General features: G+C 46.4%; 1 protein-coding gene across 1 annotated transcript in view; it reads left to right on the top strand.

Moving 5' to 3' along the window:
* PSMD2 (proteasome 26S subunit, non-ATPase 2) overlaps nt 1-15,530 on the top strand; it is a 41,487-nt gene extending 25,957 nt beyond the window's left edge. The window contains exons 14-21 of the mRNA XM_039322506.1: nt 2,575-2,676; nt 3,551-3,687; nt 5,893-5,976; nt 8,343-8,511; nt 10,177-10,271; nt 12,177-12,303; nt 14,901-15,019; nt 15,200-15,530. Of these exons, the coding sequence (XP_039178440.1) occupies nt 2,575-2,676; nt 3,551-3,687; nt 5,893-5,976; nt 8,343-8,511; nt 10,177-10,271; nt 12,177-12,303; nt 14,901-15,019; nt 15,200-15,382 (1,016 nt within the window). The 3' untranslated portion in view covers nt 15,383-15,530. The remainder of the gene's footprint in view (nt 1-2,574; nt 2,677-3,550; nt 3,688-5,892; nt 5,977-8,342; nt 8,512-10,176; nt 10,272-12,176; nt 12,304-14,900; nt 15,020-15,199) is intronic.
* Nucleotides 15,531-18,831: the final 3,301 nt, after the last annotated feature.

Here is an 18,831-nt window from a genome sequence, read left to right as displayed (position 1 = left end):
TTTCCTCAGCTCCTTGATTGGACTTGAAAAGCAGAAGAGTTTTTCTACACAGGCTTGATGTACAAGTAGCAGGAAAGCAGAGGCATTGTGACAGTTCTTTGAAGCACAAACAGGGTGGGTTTAGGACAATGTCTTTGAAATCAGTGGCTTTAGACCTCATTAGATGAGGAATCTGTTCTTTGCACCATTACTTTAATTTTATTACGTTTTACAAGCTCACTAAATGAAAGTACACAAAAAACCCCAACCAACTTGATAGCGACCACATAACACACTGACAAATGTCCTCCTCTCAGCTTCGATACATGACATCAATCAGTGAATCCTACTGTGATCTGATTGGCTCATTGTCAAAACAAGACCCCCATTGGCTCTCTAAACACTCATGCTCATTGGCTACAATCAAACGAAGGAAAGCTACCTGATATCAACCTAAGCAAGTTGTGCTTCCTTTTTCTGGTTATTTGGCTATAGCTTTTCACAGAATACAGTACAGACAATTGAACAAACCTCGTTGCATTACATTCTTGATTAAATTATCTTTCCATTGATACATAATTTTATGGTACTACTCCCCCCCCCCAAAAAAAAGTGATGTTATTAGCCATCAAACCTCAAAAATACACTTTTCCCACAATTCTGGCCACTACTGTAGCATCAGATTACATCGTCTGAAACCTGTATGTTCTCATGAGGCTGTTCGCTGATTTTACAGGTAGTCCTCAACTTACAACCATTTGTTTAATGACCGTTCAAAGTTCCAACAGCAGCGGTTGTGACTTACGACCAGTTTTCTTACTTGTGACCGTTGCGACATCCCAGAGTTGCGTGATCAAACTTTGGCAACCGGCATGTATTCAACAACACTTAATAGCGTCCATCCTGGGGTCCTGGGTTCATTGTCATTTGGCACCTTCTTAGGGAGCTTCTGACAAACAGAGTCAGTGGGGGGAACCAGCTTTGCTTAACGAACTGCATAATTCACTTAACAACTGTAGTGTTTTGCTTAATCACTATGGCAAAAAAAGAGATCCCAAAATGGTGCAAGACTCACTATAAACAACTGCCTTGTTTAGCAGTGAAAATTTGGAGCTCACTTGTGGTCGTACGTCAGAGGACTTACCTGTATTGGCCTGGGCTGGGCTGTATTAACCTTGTTGGAATATTCATGAACAGGAAGAGTCATGTGGTAACTCAGTCAGCCAATGTGAAGAAAGTGCTATTGAGTCTGTGCAAAAGAGTTTTGAGTTAGGAGCTGGATTTCCAGTCTCAGGTCTGTCTCAGGTCTGTCTCTGATCTGTCTCTTTAAGAAGTCTTCAATTAAGCTATGTTGCTGTAAAGAAGAATGGTATTGTAAATATTTTTATATAAATATAAAGTTATTTGAATCAGCTAAATGCAGTCAACTGTGAGAGCTTCTGATTTATTTTTCACCAATAGAGAATTTAAAATTCTCTAACAAACCTCTAGGCCACAGGTTCACCTCACTCCAGTCAGCAGAAACCAGGGAGGATATATCTATATGTTGGGTGAAGCACCCGGTCTACCAAATATAGGACAGAGCAATCTAAATACAAATCTAAATTGTATTTGCTAGGAATATTAGGCTCTAATTATGGAAAAGAGAATGAGTACTTAATATTACATGTATTAACAGCTGCGAGAATAGCATTTGCCCAATTTTGGAAAAATGAACATCTACCATCTGACCAGATTATAATAAGAAAAATACTTGAATGTGCAGAAATGGACAGGTTAACTTTTAGAAATGAAAGAGAAAGAAGACTCAGTCTATTTTAAAACGTGGGATAAATTTTACCAATGGTTAGCAACACGATAGAAGGAGAAAAGGTTATGAAACTTAATGGGATAATTGATATTTTGTATTTAAATTTCATGTTTATTCCTATGAATTTTTCTTCTTTTTTACTTGTGATTTTAACAATAAGTAATTATAATTAATAAGTAATATATTAATGTGTTAAAGTTATTAAAATTAATTAGTAATATATTAGTAATATTATATTAAGTATTGCTATTTTATATTAATTATTATGATTGAATATGTATGCCCGGACGGGTTTACTTGCTGAAGCGTTGATTTATTGTGGGGGACATTCCCACTATTGTATCTATCCCTTCTCTTGGTCTAACCTTTTTTGTTTGTCACCCCTTGTTATACCCTTATTGATCCCACTTCCCCTTTATCCTTATAAAATCTAATAAAATATTTTTATATATATATATATATATATATAAAGCAATCTGCTACTGCGTTTCGCTCCAGTCTAGGAGCACTTTTGCAGGTAGACGTCACTACTGTGATAACTGTCAATTCAACCTTCTTGTAGCTGACAAAGAGTTAAAAGGAAACTAGTATAGCTATTTCGAGCTCTTTATCTCTCCTCAGCTAGTCATACCCTTCCGAGATTCGAACTTGGGCAGCATGTTAGGCAGCTAGGCCTGAGCTGGGCAGTGGACGTAGAAGTTCTTTCCTGTTCAGACGATCTCGATAGAACATCGGTCACTTGAGTGGATGCTGAAGTGTTTTTGTACCCACTTTTTTTTTTACAGGAAAGGGTGAGGCCATCGAAGCAATCCTGGCTGCCCTGCAGGTTGTGTCTGAACCTTTCCGTAGCTTCGCCAACACCCTGGTGGACATCTGTGCCTACGCAGGTCAGTCGGGTGTGGGAATGGGACCTGGGAAGATTCCTGTCCTTTTTATTCCCGGTCTGCATTCACACAGTACAGTGAACTCAGGCGAAGACTTAGCACAGGGGTAGGCAACCTGGGCTCTTTTGTGACTCGTGGACTTCAACTCCCAGAATTCCTGAGCCAGCCATGCTGAGAGGAAAGGGAGAGGTTTCCAAGCTGAGCCAGGCTGGCTCAGGAATTCTGGGAGTTGAAGTCCACGAGTCATGAAGGGGCCATAGTTCCCCCATGCTGGCTCAGGAATTCTAGGAGTTGAAGTCCACGAGTCATAAAAGAGCCAAGGTTGCCTACCTCTGGCCTAGGCCTAGGCTACTTTATGACTGGTGGACTTCAACTCCCAGAATTCCTGAGCCAGCCACGCTGAGGGGAAAGGGAGAGGTTTCCAAGCTGAGCCAGGCTGGCTCAGGAATTCTGGGAGTTGAAGTTCACGAGTCATGAAGGGGCCATAGTTCCCCCATGCTGGCTCAGGAATTCTGGGAGTTGAAGTCTACCCATCTCCGAGTGGCCAAGGTTGAAAAATACAGGCCTAGGCCAGGGGTAGGCAACCTTGGCTCTTTTACGACTCGTGGACTTCAACTCCCAGAATTCCTGAGTCAGCCATGCTGAGGGGAAAGGGAGAGGTTTCCAAGCTGAGCCATGCTGGCTCAGGAATTCTGGGAGTTGAAGTCCACGAGTCGTAAAAGCCCTGGCCTACCGCCTGAATTTGCACAGCAGCTTCATCTTGGTAGGGTTTTTTCCTAGCAGAGCATGCAACGTGTAAACCCAGAAAACACAGCGCTGTGACGCTCGCAATGTGAATTTGGTCACGAGTTTGTGGTGTTTCCCCCCACCCCCCCAGGATCTGGGAACGTGTTGAAGGTTCAGCAGCTTCTTCATATCTGCAGTGAACATTTTGATTCCAAAGAGAAGGAGGAGGAGAAGGAGAAGAAGGACAAAGAGAAGAAAGAGAGTTCGGCTGACATGGGCGCTCACCAGGTAACGGTTGAAGTCAGTTTTTTATTTTGTAACTTGCCTTTTGAGATCGGTAGACAGCCGAATAGACACTTAAAAGGGGATGTGGTATCCAGTTAACAGCACAAAAACTTAATTGTTATCTGGTGATTCTTAATCCATAAGCCCAAACATGCAGAGGTGTTCCAAAATAGTACGAACAACGGAGTGGTACTGTTCAGTTACTCTTTCTTGTCTTGTCTTGCATTCATAGTTTTCTGCTAGCTATGAGGATAGCAGAGAGACAAATGGCACTGAACACTCATCCAGGTGTCGGTAAAAACATTCCGCAACCACCTTGCCCTAAGCCAGGGATAGGCAACCTTGGCTCTTTGATGACTCGTGGACTTCAACTCCCAGAATTCCTGAGCCAGCCATGTTGAGGGAAAGGGAGAGGTTTCCAAGCTGAGCCGTGCTGGCTCTGGAATTCTGGGAGTTGAAGTCCACGAGTCATGAAGGGGCCATAGTTCCCCCATGCTGGCTCAGGAATTCTGGGTGGGATTGAAGTCTACCCATCTCCGAGTGGCCAAGGTTGAGAAATAAAGGCCTAGGTCAGGGATAGGCAATCTTGGCTCTTTTATGACTCGTGGACTTCAACTCCCAGAATTCCTGAGCCAGCCATGCTGAGGGGAAAGGGAGAGGTTTCCAAGCTGAGCCATGCTGGCTCAGGAATTCTGGGAGTTGAAGTCCACGAGTCATAAAAGAGCCAAGGTTGCCTACCTAGAAGTTTGATTCACTTACATCTGATACAGCTACCAATAGAATAAATTCATATTTGTTTCAGCCAATCACCTGCAGGCTATGAATTCTAGTGCCGCTTTAGACATGAAAGCTGGCTGGTTGACTGTGAGCTAGTTCCTCTCTCTCAGCCCAACCCACTTCACAGAATTCTTGTGGGATAAATAAGAAGGAAGAGTACTAGATATATGTTCTGCCTTGAATTATTTATAAAAATAATAAAGGTGGGATGTAAAGAAGCAAATAAGCTACATGAGAACCTGAAGTATTGGTCTACTGTGCATAATGCCTTCCCCTAATCGGGTGGGCAATCTTGACTCTTTTATGACTCGTGGACTTCAACTCCCAGAATTCCTGAGCCAGCCATGCTGAGGGGAAAGGGAGAGGTTTCCAAACTGAACCATGCTGGCTCAGGAATTCTGGGGGTTGAAGTCTACGAGTCATAAAAGAGCCAAGGTTGCCTACCCCTGCCCTAAGCCGCTAAAATTCATTTGGCTTTATCCATCCAACTACGAGAAGTGGAAATTGTGCCCTGTTCCAAATTCGACACTTGCACATTGGAGTTATATAATAAACAGAACCCTGGTTAAAACTGGGGAGGTGTCATGGTTTGTCAGCAAGCTGAGCATTTGCTTACACTGAGTTTAGTCGACCTGCTTTTCTCTCCGCTCATCTTCTACAGCAGGGGTCTTCAAACGTGGCCCTTTTCTGACTTGTGGACTTCAACTCCCAGAATTCCTCAACCAGCTGAACTAATGGCCTTCCAGTGGTAGACATTTCCTTGGACCACTGTTTTTGACTAATTCCTGATGGTACAGAAGGTGCTCAACACCTTCTAAGGAAGTTCTCGTCCTTCTTAAAAATGTCCTTTTCGTTTGCTCCTCTTAACACAACCTGATGGGTTCCCTGCTTGATCCGGCCTTTTGTCAAAAAGCCACAACTTATAAAGTTCCAAAAGAATTGAGGCCAGCACGAATAAGTCCATGCAATGGTGACAAAGCAAGTTGGGATAAATGTCCTCACTAATAAGTCATTAGGGAGGGGGAGGATCAGAGTCACTTTGCCATGAGATGGGCAACCTCATAAATTTGATGAATAAAGAAATCAATAAACTTGGAAGGTGACATATGAACCTACAACCAGAAGGACCCTACAGTGGAATTAGCTGCAATGCTGAAATGGATCCACCTACAGCAGGGGTCTTCAAACTTGGCCCTTTTAGGACTTGTGGACTTCAACTCCCAGAATTCCTCAGCCAGGCACACGTCCACAAGTCCTAAAAGGGCCAAGTTTGAAGACCCCTGTTCTACAACAAAACCTGAGCGTAGCTTGGTTTGTCTTGTCTTGAGCCGTTGGGCCAGCACACTTATTTTCCAATTAAAAAAAAAAAGAACCTATTTAGCGACATTATGAAGCGTTCTATGGTTTCAAATGAGGTCTCTCCTGCTGCAGGGTGTGGCAGTGCTGGGGATTGCGCTCATTGCTATGGGCGAGGAGATCGGGGCAGAGATGGCTCTACGTACCTTTGGTCATCTGGTGAGTACGAGGTTGGAGGCAACAGGGAATGTTCTCTTGCTGTGGGGGAGGGGGCAGTAAAGACTTCAACTTAACAGCCATTCGTTTAGTGACCGTGCACACCACAAACTGGGCCGCGCAAGCGAGCGAAGCCCCACCTCCGCACACGTGGGGGAAAAAACCCTCTCTCCATAGAACCCCAAATGTTGGGGGCCGCTGCCAAGGGATGTGTTTGCAGAACAAACAGGACTGGAGGCTAAAACATATAAGGAACGGCTGCTAGAATTGGGTATGTCTAGTTTAATGAAGAGAAGGACGAGGGGGGGACATGATAGCAGTGTTCCAGTATCTCAGGGGCTGCCACAAAGAAGAGGGAGTCAAGCTATTCTTCAAAGCCCCTGAAGGCAGGACAAGAAGCAACGGATGGAAACTAACCAAAGAGAGAAGCAACCTAGAACTAAGGAGGAATTTCCTGACAGTTAAAACAATTAATTAGTGGAACAACCTGCCTCCAGAAGCTGTGAATGCTCCAACACTGGACGTTTTTAAGAAGAGACTGGACAGCCTTTGTCTGAAATGGTATAGGATTTCCTGCCTGAACAGAGGGTTGGATTAGATAACCTCCAAGGTCCCTTCCAACTATTATTATTATTATTATTATTATTATTATTATTATTATTATTATTATTATTATTATTATTCATCGCAGTCAGCCAGATGTTCAGACTGGATTTGGCATTTTTGTCTACCTATTGAGTCCTTACCAAAGACCTGGGATAGGCAGATGTGGATGTTTGATGGTATTTCAGATCTCGTCGCAGGATGGAAGCAATTCCTAGTAAGGCCACCTTTTGCAATTGACTAATGGCGAATTTGTCAATGCCGATAATGTCCAAGTGGTGCTTCAGTTGTTTTTGGATTTCACCCAAGGCGCCTATTACTATTGGTACTATTATTGGTATTATACTATTATTGGTAATAATAATAATAATAATAATAATAATAATAATAACAACAACAACAACAACAACAACAACAATAGCCCTCTTTCCCTTCACTGCTGTCTATGGAAGTCTTTACTCTAGCAAGAAGCTAGTGGGACAGCTTTGAGATTTTAAAATCTGCCACGCTTTGTTAGCACAGACGAGCTGGAGTTTCCATCTGGGATGCAAATGAACTCTAAGGAGGACTGTTTGCCTTTTATTACAATTAACTTTTAAATATTTATCTTTGGAGGAGGTTCAAAATGTGAATATTTGTATGCCAAGAAAGTGGGAGCAGAGGTAACACTTAATCTGGTCTATTCCATATTACAGGCAAATCCCAGATTTTCACTTGTGTGAGCCGTGTTACTTATCTTTTCTTACTCATTGCTTGTTGGGTGATCTTCACCTGCTCTACAGTGAAAGAGGGGAGGGGAACGTTAGCAAAGGAAATAATGATTTGCCACTATTTTATATTTTGTTTTGTTAATCAAATTTGAATAACCTTGTGCAGCCCCTCACAACTGCCACACAACCATTTAAAGAGTAGCCACGATAGTCCTTTGCATGAAAACCATCCAAGAATCTCGTAGCTCTTAAAAATCTCCTTTTTTTTAATGCTATCTCCAGTCAAATTCTGGTCACTATCAATACTATTTGCTCCCGTGATGTTAAGTGCATAAGTCCTATGACGACGTAATCCTGCGTGAAAGGCAATTGAAAATTACTGTACTATATTTCCCTTCCAACATGAATAGGGAAATTAAATTTCCCTCAACCAATCAACAAATCTATTCTGTATATAGGCATTTGTAGAAGTAGGGTTGTGGTATCAAATCCACAACTTATATATGTACACAGCTGTTGAGGAAGATGACAGAGAAGATAAAGAAAAGACCAGTTTTATGTGGACTTAGGGCCAAAAACATTGCAATCTGAAAACGTAGAAATGTTAAAAATTTTAAGGTAGCTAACTTCAACCTTTACTTTTTCAGTTGATCGCCTGGGTGGGGGTTGCAATCTATATCCTCTCTGCGAAGCCATTCCACGTTCATCCAGGAAATGGGAATTTAGTTAAATGTCTGTGGAGATTCTCAGTCATCCAGGTCAGGGTTGTCCCAAAAGGGCTTTTTCAAAAGGCCGACTTTGTTTTTCCTTGAAGACGTTTTCCTTCTCCTCCAAGAAGCTTCTCCAGGTCAGAACTAAAATCCAGTTGCCTTTGGAAAAAAAGCCTCTTTGGGCGAACGTAATTACTTTCTGTTACTCCATCAAGTGACGGATGGGCTCTGGGGAGACCCGGTTGCGATTATTTTTGCCCACGGTGTGTGGCTGTGATAGGATTGGAGGCCACGGTGGTCTTCAGCAAAAAGACCCTGATGCTTTAATGGTCCTCTTCTTCCGCAGCTACGATACGGGGAGCCAACTCTTCGAAGAGCTGTTCCATTAGCTCTGGCCCTCATCTCCGTGTCCAACCCTCGACTCAACATCCTTGACACGCTCAGCAAGTTTTCCCACGACGCTGACCCTGAGGTTTCTTACAACTCTATCTTCGCCATGGGCATGGTGGGCAGCGGTAAGCCCGTCCGGGGGTATGGATGAAGGGAGGGCGTTTCTGGTGATGGAAGATGCCTACCACTGGCATTACACATAGTCCTCGACGTACGACCGCTCGCTTAGTGAACATTCGAACTTATGAGGGACCCTGAAAAACCTACATTCAATCCAGATTTAAAGCAACATCTGCTTCCTTCCAGTCATATATCCATATTTTGGGCCATCTGGCCTGCATTTATAGCTGTTTGCAGCATCCTGCAGTCAGTTGACCGCAATTTATGAACTTTTTGCTGGAAACGGTCATGTACTTCCAGTTTCTGGCAAAAAACAACAACAACAACATTCCGTAGCTAACAGCGCTGTGTTTTGCTTAACATCTGCCACCAAAATGGTATCAGTAACTTGCTTTATGACTGTCACAACTACAACCGAAATTGTGGCCTCAATGACAGTCGTAACCAGAGGACTACCTGTCTAAAATAGATTCGGAAGAGTCAGCTGACGTAAAATTAATGCATTCAGAGTGGGGCATTTTCAGGAAAAGGGAGTGAGAAGGGAAGAGGGCCGGTATACAACAAGGAACTACTGAACTACAAATGGGAGTGGAGACCCGGACAGTGCCGTGTGAAGCTCAGCTGGATAATGCAACAGTACTTGAGAATAGCTTTGAAATAGGAATCCAACTTGGGTTGGTTTCTAGCTCATTTCCTTTTGGGGCTCGTCTATAGTGATGGTGGTAAAGCTAAGTCTATTGTAGCAAAAACAGAGTTTGGGGGCATTTGGAGACTTAAGGATTTGCAGTGTAGAAAGCCGCCCATGCCATTTCAAATTGTCCAGTTGTTATTTTCTGCTACACCACAGGTCTCCAATCTTGGCCACTTTAAAGACTTGTGGACTTCCACTCCCAGAATTCTGGGAGTTGAAGTCCACAAGTCTTAAAGTGGCCAAGGTTGAGGACCCCTGCTCTACACAGCACGCACTCTACGCAGCATCTTTCCAGGTGTCACAAAGCTTTTCCTAGTATAGCCTAAAAGTTGTCGCTGGAGATCGAACCTGGAATCTTTTCTCGTGGGGATCATGGGCGGTAAAAAGGACCCTAAACACCTGATTGGTGCATTTACTTTAGTGATCATTCTCCATTTAGTGCAGTGGTTCTCAACCTGTGGGTCAGGACCCCATTTGGGGTCGAACGACCATTTCACGGGGGTCGCCAAACAACACAGTCCGCCATTTTTCCCCCCTTTTCCTTAGCTGTGCTACTCCCTTTTATTCTATTGGCTTTTGAAAGCCAATAGAATAGACTCTCTTGAATAAAGTCTAATTCTATTGGCTTTCAAAAGCCAATAGGAATTGTCCAGGCTGTCTTTGCCCTGCTGAGCCCACCACAAGTCCCATTCTGCAAACGGTGCTGCACCAGTTGAGTAGTCCTCGACTTACGACCGGTTGAGTAGTCCTCGACTTACGACCGGTTGGGGGTCGCGACATTCAAAAGGTTGAGAACCACTGATTAAGTGTGATTTAAAACCAAGTAAGTTTCTGGATACTTTTTCTGTTTGATTATACTCTCAACAGGTTTATTTGCACACGTTTCATGGATGAGGCCGGCCTCCCAGAACCTTGCTTCCCCCCCCCCCCATTTATTGTTTTGTTTTGCTTGCCTGACCCTTTCTGTCTGTACCCATAGGTACCAACAATGCTCGCCTGGCTGCGATGCTGAGACAGCTGGCACAATATCACGCTAAGGATCCCAATAACCTTTTCATGGTGCGATTGGCTCAGGTAATGGAGCAGCCTAACCTCTGCCCCAATAAACAGCTTGGGGGCATCATTAAGCTTCGGTGAAATACCCAGAAGAAATGAGTATATTTACTATTTGGCTATGCTGAATATTCAGCATTCATCGGTAGCGCTAAGCACAGCATAGCTTAACCACTAGCCAGACCTGAGAGACTTACCCTTGGCTCACACCAGAGACCGTGCAGCAGACTACTGCTAGCAGGGTCTTGTAAATCTTCCTCTTCTCCAGCTGATAAAGCTTAGACTTTATTTTTAATTTAAGGTACTTCGGCTTGTGATGAAAAAGAACAAGGAGCTCTGTGCTCTGTGCTTTTCATCCAGAGATCTTGCAAGGAATCAGGCTGAGTTGATAGTCCCGGTTAATAGATCTCAGGATGGGAGATGAATAGAAAAGGGGAATCAGAAGATCCTGTGGTCGTAAGAAGATTTCACTCTTGGGTTCTCCTGGGGAGGTGGTGATGTCGTAATCTCTTCGCTCCATTCTTTGTTGAGAAGAGGAGCTGGGAAACTTGATGGGAGAGAAGGCGGCTATTTGGTTGGAGCCCTGGTGGCGCAGCGGTTAAACTGCAGTATTGCAGGCAAACTCTGCCCACTGCCAGGAGTTCGAGTTGACTCAACCTTTCACCCGTCCCAGGTCGGTAAAATGAGGATTCAGATTGTTGGGGGCAATATGCAAAGTAATGCAAGTAATGCTGGCATTGCAAATTGCTCAGAGAGTGCTGTATATCAGAACTTTTCAACCTTTTCACCCACTGTACCACTTTTAGGATATGGCAACATCCGAGTACCACCAGTCGCCTAGCAAGGTGTCAAAAACTTGATGACCAAAAAAAAAGGAAAAAAGTTATAAAGTACTGTTGACTTACAACAGTTCGTTTAGTGACTGTTCGAAGTTACAATGGCATTGAAAAAAGTCCCCCCCACCAAGCCACAGCCGAGCAAGACACCTGCCTGCCCATCCGGTGGCGTTCTTCCTCCTGTCCGAGGTTTTCATTGTTGTGAGCATTTCTGTTGAGGATTGTCAGCAAGCGTGGGGTGGGGAGGTGTTTGGTTTTTATTCCCCCCGTCTGCTGGGTGGTTGCAGCAGGTTTTGGTCACTTCACATGACCCTGGGACACTGTGACTGTCATAAATATGAATCAGTTGCCAAGCATTTGAATGTAAATCACAAGACCCTGGAGAGGCTGCAACATTCCAGCTGATCGGCACTTCTTCTGGGCTCAGCAGAAGTGCCAGGATCAGCGCCGAGCTCCAGTTGGAGCCTGGCACTGATCCTGGTGCTTCCGCTGAGCCCTGAGAGCCCCGAAGAAGTGCTGATCCTGGCGGTTCCACTGAGCCCTGACAGCCCTGCAGCTCCAGCCATCTCTCACTCAGGCTTGTGCGTTGCAGCCACCGGTTCAGATCATTCCCCTCCCCGCTACCACTTTTCTAGGATGATCGCGTACCACCTGCCAGGTGCCAATGTACCACAGGTGGTACCCGTACCACTGGTTGAAAAGCCCTGCTATATATAAGCGGTATATAAGCTCAGTGCTATTGCTGTTGTATCCCCTGAATACCTCCTGGCCTGGATCCATCCATCCTCCCTCCCTCCCTCCCTCCCTTCCTTCCTGTTTCGATGAAGCACTGATAAAGCAGTTCAAAAGTCCCTCTATTGGCCATTAATTGGTACAGTATAGTACTTAATAACTGACAACTGTGGAAGGAAACTGGGAAGCTCATTCCTCATTATGAGTGGGGAGCAACAGGCAAAGATTTCCCCCCTGATTCTTATAGTAAGCCTCTTGGTCTGTTCAGGGCCCGTGGAGTTAGTGTTGACAAGCAAATTGCCCGAGTCAAGTTCGGGAGGATGTTTTACCAACATCTGATTTTTATTTTGCTGTGCAGGGTCTGACCCACCTTGGCAAAGGAACACTGACTCTCTGTCCTTACCACAGTGACCGGCAGCTCATGAGCCAGGTTGCTGTGGCTGGCCTCTTGACCGTGCTGGTCTCTTTCCTGGATGTGCGTAACAGTAAGTGTCTTCTTGGATTCTCTACACCAGACCTGTCAAACACAAGGCCTGGGGGCTGGATGTGGCCCGCCAAGTGGTTTCATGTGGCCCACGAAGCCATCCTGGAAACAGTGAGGGAACGGCCCCCACTGCCTTGGCCCTGGCCCAGGCCGGCCGGGAGCCAATGTGCAATTTTGGGGTGGCCATCTATGCTGAAACATATTCAGTCTTAGCTCCACAAGGCAGTCTGGAAACAGCGAGGAACCAGCCCCTGCTGCGTCGGCCCTGCCCCCTGGGTGCATGCTGGGGAGGTGTCCCCCTTTGTGAGGAATGAAGAAATGGACCATGCTTTGGCGCTTGCCCCGGTCCCACCCCCTTCTGCCAGAGACCCTCAGATCTGTCCCACTCCTGCCCAGGCCCCCACAGGGCCCCTTGACGCGAACGATGTCGAGCTGGCCACGCCCACCCAGTAGGCCACACCCACTCCATCCACGCCCACCCAGTAGGCGGCATCCACCCTGGCCACACCGCCCCCCAGGGCAACCACAGTGCTGATGCGGCCCTCAATGAAATTGAGTTTGACACCCCTGCTCTAGTCCAATCTGCTCAAGCAAGAGACTCTATATCAGTGGTTCTCAACCTTTTTAATGCTGCGACCCCCCAACCGGTCGTAAGTCGAGGACTACTCAACCGGTTGTAAGTCAAGGACTAAACTGGTGCAGCACCGTTTGCAGAATGGGACTTTTGGCGGGCTCAGAGGGCAGAGACAGCCTGGACAATTCCTATTGGCTTTTGAAAGCCAATAGAATTAGACTCTATTCAAGATAGTCTATTCTATTGGCTTTCAAAAGCCAATAGAATAAAAGGGAGTAGCACAGCTAAGGAAAAGGGGGAAAAAATGGCGGACTGCGTTGTTTGGTGACCCCCGTGAAATGGTCGTTCGACCCCAAATGGGGTCCCGACCCACAGGTTGAGAACCACTGGTCTATATCATTCCGGACAAATGGCTGTGAAATCTCTTCTTGAAAGTCTCCAGATAAATTCTTCACAGTTTTTCTGCTCTTGGTGACGGATGGTGAGGCTACCTAATGAAGCCGCGGGATAGACGTTTCAGAAAAGATGAAGGAAATATGTTCCTGTTACGCACTGTTAGAATGAGAAAATAGATTAGTGTTTATTAAACGTTTTTCTCTCAGAACCCTCTCCCCCTTTAAAATAGTACGGAGGTCACCCTTGACGCAAATGATGTAGAGCTGGCCACGCCCACACAGTTGGCCACTCCATCCAGGCCCACCCAGATGGCCACACCCACTCCATCCAGGCCCACCCAGCCCCCCCCCCCCCCCGAGGGCAACCACAATGCTGATGGGGCCCTCAATGAAATTGAGTTTGACACCCCTGCTCTGGAGACTAGCTGGTAAGAGCAGGCACCGTCGTTAAAGGTCTTCCTCCCATAATGGGCATGGAGAGAAGCTTTGGTAAAAGGGCTTGGGGGGTCCATATTTATAATCATAGTTGCAGGGATCTGCTAATGCTGCTACTAGCCTAGGAATGTCTTGCTGCAGTTCTGGAACAGCTTTTGTCTACTTCTATCAAGGCACAAGGTTGCCTTGTTTAACTGCACCTGCCACTTGGGGAGGATATCAGATTTAAGGAAAGGTGCAATGAGAGGAACAGTCTGTAGCCCCTTACAGTCTCCTTCTATCCCTGCCCCGGAAACACATCCTATGTTGGTTGCCTGGTTGGTTTTTTTAAAAAAAATAGCCAGGTAAGAATCCTACTTGAGATCCCAGAAAGCCTGTTATTATTAGTTGATCTAAGCCAGGGGTCTTCAAACTGGCTTGCTTTAAGACTCGTGGACTTCAACTCCCAGAATTCCTCAGCCAGCATGGCTCAGCTTGGAAACCTCCCCCTTTCCCCTCAGCATGGCTGGCTCAGGAATTCTGGGAGTTGAAGTCCACGAGTCGTAAAAGAGCCCAGGTTGCCTGCCCCTGCTCTAGTCTAATGAAGAGAAGGACGAGGGGGGACATGATAGCATTGCTCCAATATCTCAGGGGCTGCCCCAAATAAGAGGGAGTCAAGCTATTCTCCAAGGCGCCTGAAGGCAGGACAAGAAGCAATGGATGGAAACTAATCAAGAAGAGAAGCAACCTAGAACTAAGGAGAAACTTCCTGACAGTTAGTACAATTAACCAGTGGAACAACCTGCCTCCAGAAGCGGTGAATGCTCCAACACTGGAAGTTTTTAAGAAGAGACTGGACAGCCATTTGACTGAAATGGTATAGGGTTTCCTGCCTGAGCAGGGGGCTGGACTAGATCAGAGGCCCCCAACCTTTTGGGCACCAGGGACCAGTTCCATAGAGAGAGGTTTTTGTGTAAACCAGAGTGTGCTTGGTTTTGTGGGGGTTTGCTTGTTTGTGCAGCCTGGATGCTGGCATGCCGTGACCCGGTACCGGTCCATGGACCAGGGGTTGGGGACCGCTGGACTAGATGACCTCCAAGGTCCCTTCCAACTTCATCATCATCATCATCATCATCATCATTATTATTATTATTATTTGGTCCATTTTGGTCCAGCCTGCTCAACCTTTGACCCTTGTCCTCCTTTCCCTTCTAGTCATCCTTGGGAAGTCCCACTACGTACTCTACGGCCTTGTGGCTGCCATGCAGCCACGCATGCTTGTGACTTTTGACGAGGAGTTGCGTCCACTGCCAGTATCCGTAAGAGTGGGGCAGGTAAGCGGTCTCAAAAAGCGCAACCGGGCAGGGATCGTCAGAGTGGAGAGGGTCCCGTGGATATTCGGGGACCCCGGACCACTTCAGTATTTTGTGCCCGTTGCGGGGACCTTGGTTTTGGACTGGATGATGGTTGTCTGAATGTATTGCCGCCACTAACCGCCTGTCCCCATCCTACAGGCAGTGGATGTGGTGGGTCAAGCTGGGAAGCCAAAGACGATCACCGGCTTCCAGACCCACACTACCCCAGTGCTGCTGGCACACGGCGAGCGGGCAGAGCTGGCCACCGAAGAGCACATCCCTGTCACACCTATCCTGGAAGGCTTTGTGATCCTGCGCAAGAATCCCAACTATGATGTCTGAATTGCCTGGGGGTTGGGATGCGGGTTGGGGGCTGTTCTCTCTTTTTTTGTTTGTTTGTTTGTTACAAAAAGCGTTTGTCGAAGGAAAATAAACTGTCAAAGGAAAATAAACTGGCTTCTTCTTATATACAGTAAGAGTGCAAATAGGATGCGAACTCTTTTATTTTGGCAGCAGGAGTTGGGAAGGTAAAGCTTGAAGAAGGAGCTGGGCCTTAAACCCCTGAGCTGGAGCTGCCTGCGGGTATCCTTGAAGCTTGAAATGACCATCCAGCTGTAAGATGAATGTGATTTTTTTTTAGCTTCATTTGATTGGACTCTAAGCTGCTCAACGTTGCCTTGAAATGTAAGATGAGTGGCAAATAAATGGAATAATAAGAAAAGGCAGCTTTGGAACAGTTTATATCCTGCTCGTAACACCCATCATATACCCACATCTGCCTATCTCAGATCCTTGGGAAGGACTCGATAGGTGGGCAAAAAAGCCAAATCCAGTCTGAACATCTGGCTGACTGTGCGACGAATCAAAATAATAAAGATTAACCTTCTGAGGTACAGCCAGGTTTCAGATTTCTGAGCCTCCACTGAGAAGGCCCTTTTTGGGGGGCCCGACCAAATGTAAATCCCAAATAGATGGGACGCACAACACACCCTGCCTTCCTGTTGTGATGAACCAGGTAGATGAGATGGGGAGCTGCAGGCCTTCAAATCACCTGGGCCCAAAGTATGTAGGACTTTAAAGGTGATATCCAGCACCTTGAATCAGGTGGCATACATGTTTAATAATAATGATAATAATAATAATCAGGTCTTTGGGAAGGACTCAATAAGTGGATAAAAATGCCAAATTCAGTCTAACCATTTGGTTGGCTGTGATTAAATAGTAGCAATAGAAAGAGCACTTAGATCAGTGGTTCTCAACCTTCCTAATGCCGCGACCCTTTAATACAGTTCCTCATGTTGTGGTGACCCCCCAACCCTAAGGGCTCTCCAAGCGCGCACTGACACTGCCCACTCATCCGCTGCACCCAGGGCTCAGCGTGCTTCACCTGTCCTTGCCTCACGTCCGGCCGGCCCGGCTCCAGCTGGCTAGGGAGGGGGGGGCAGGAAGGCCGCTCTGCCCAGCCCGGTTGGAGAAGCGCCCAGGCGGGGAGAGGGAGAGAGCGCGAGGGAGAGAGAGCGAGAGAGCCAAGAGGGCGACAGGGCCATGAAGCAGCGCAGCCTCCCTTAGATGTTCGACAGAAACGAATCCAGCACTGCAACGGCCTCCAGCTCGAAGCCGTGCGGAGACGGATAGAGGAGCGGTGTCTCGGTTCCTAACACCATCAGAAATATGTGTTGTCCGATGGTCTTAGGCGACCCCTGTGAAAGGGTCGTTTGATCCCCAAAGGGGTCGTGACCCACAGGTTGAGAACCGCTGACTTAGATTTATATACTGCTTCATAGTGCTTTACATCCCTCTGTAAGCCGTTTACAGAATCGGCATCTTGCCCCCCCCCAACAATCTGGGTCCCCCATTTTGCCCACCTCAGAAGGATGGAAAGCCGAGTCAACCTTGAGCCAGTCGGGATTGAACTCCTGGCAAATTGTCAACCAGTACAACTCCTGCAAAAGAAGTGTCATGTACAAATCTTATACAAAACGGTACGAGCCGCTGCATTTTGAATTAACTCAAGCTTCTGGATAGTCTTCAAGGGCAGCCACATGTAGAGCATATATAACGATAGTCAAAAGAAGGTGACCAAGGCATGGCTGATTGTGCAAAGGGCACATTAGTCCAGGAATGGGCGTAACTGGCACACAGGAGATGCAAATCTAGGAGAACCCTCCAAATCACACACTGGGTCTCTCTGGGACAGTGCAAGCCCATCCCCAATCAAAGGTTCACCAAGGATTCCCAACTCCAAAGCCACTTGGTCTTTCTGGGGTTCCGTTTTAGCCTGTTCCCTTGGGGCTTGGAAAACTAGACCCTTGCTAAATGCAAGGACAACATAGGTGAGCAGGAGGAGAAAGATGGGACTCGTTGATTGGATGGAGGAGGGTTTCTTTCTTCCAGCTCAAGGCTCTGAAGTGATGAAGGAGAATATTTGTACCTAGGGGTTGAAATGAAGGGTCCTTTGTGGTGCTTTCTGAGCTGGATTGCTTTAACAGAATAACAGAATTGGAAGGGACCTTGGAGGTCTTCCAGACCAACCCCTTGCTCAAGCAAGAGACTCTATCATGCCATTTCAGACAAATGGTTGTTCAATCTCTTGAAAACCTCCAGTGGTGGAGCACCCATAACTTCTGGAGGCGAGCCATTCCACCGATTAATGGCTCTGTCAGGAAATTTCCTTCTTAGTTCTAGCTTGGTCCTCTCCTGGATTAGTTTCCATCCGTTGCTTCTTGTCCTGCCTTCAGATGCTTTGGAGAATAGCTTGACTCCCTCTTCTTTGTGACAAACCCTCGGATATTGGAACTCTGCTATCATGACACCCCTCGTCCTTTTCTTCATTAAACTAGACATACCCAATTCCAGCATCCGTTCCTTATATGTTTTAGCCTCCTGTCCCCTGATCATCTTTGTTGTGCTTCTCTGCACTCTTTCTAGAGTCTCAACATCTTTTTTACATCGTGGTGACCAAAACTGGATGCAGTATTCCAAGTGTGGCCTTACCAAGGCCTTGTAAAGTGGTATTAACACTCCACGTGATCTTGTTTCTATCCCTCTGTTAATGCAGCCCACCACTGTGTTGGCTTTTTTGACAGCTGCAGCAAAGGCTGGCTCATATCTAAGTGATTGTCCACTAGGACTCCGAGATCCCTCTCACAGTTGCTACTATTGAGCAAGGTACCCCCGATACCCGTGGTGGCGAACCTATGGCACATGTGCCACAGGTGGCATGCAGAGCCCTCTCTGTGGGCACCTACACTCAGGCTCTAAAAGGTTCACCATCACTGCCCTAAGTGGAATTTTCCTCCAATGCGATTTTCCCAAACATAGATAGGGCAGACTAGAAAAGTCAATGCCTTTCTAACCATACCCAAGCACTCCGAATTTGTTGGCGATGTCCATTTTGCTCTCCAAGTTCATAGTGACATAACCCTAACCCTAAGTCCATGGTGGTGAACCTATGGCACGCTTGCCACAGGTGGCATGCAGAGCGCTCTCTGGGCCGTCGCCCCAGTGCTAGGCCTTCAGCTGGGTTCTTTAGTTCACAAAGCATGATTTCTCCCACTAACCTTTGCTCCACTTCTTTATTTCTCCTTAGTTCTAGGTTGCTTCTCTCTTTGGTTAGTTTCCATCCGTTGCTTCTCGTCCTGCCTTCAGGGGCTTTGGAGAATAGCTTGACTCCCTCTTCTTTGGGGCAGCCCCTGAGATATTGGGACACTACTATCATGTCACCCCTCGTCCTTCTCTTCATTAAACTAGACATACCCAATTCCAGCAATTGTTCCTTATATGTTTTAACC

The sequence above is a fragment of the Crotalus tigris genome, unplaced genomic scaffold (genome assembly GCF_016545835.1).
Source record: "Crotalus tigris isolate CLP2741 ecotype Arizona unplaced genomic scaffold, ASM1654583v1 scf7180000024116.2146003, whole genome shotgun sequence".
Taxonomy (NCBI): domain Eukaryota; kingdom Metazoa; phylum Chordata; class Lepidosauria; order Squamata; family Viperidae; genus Crotalus; species Crotalus tigris.
Note: the sequence above shows the minus strand (reverse complement) of the source record. Positions and strands in the feature narration are given on the sequence as shown.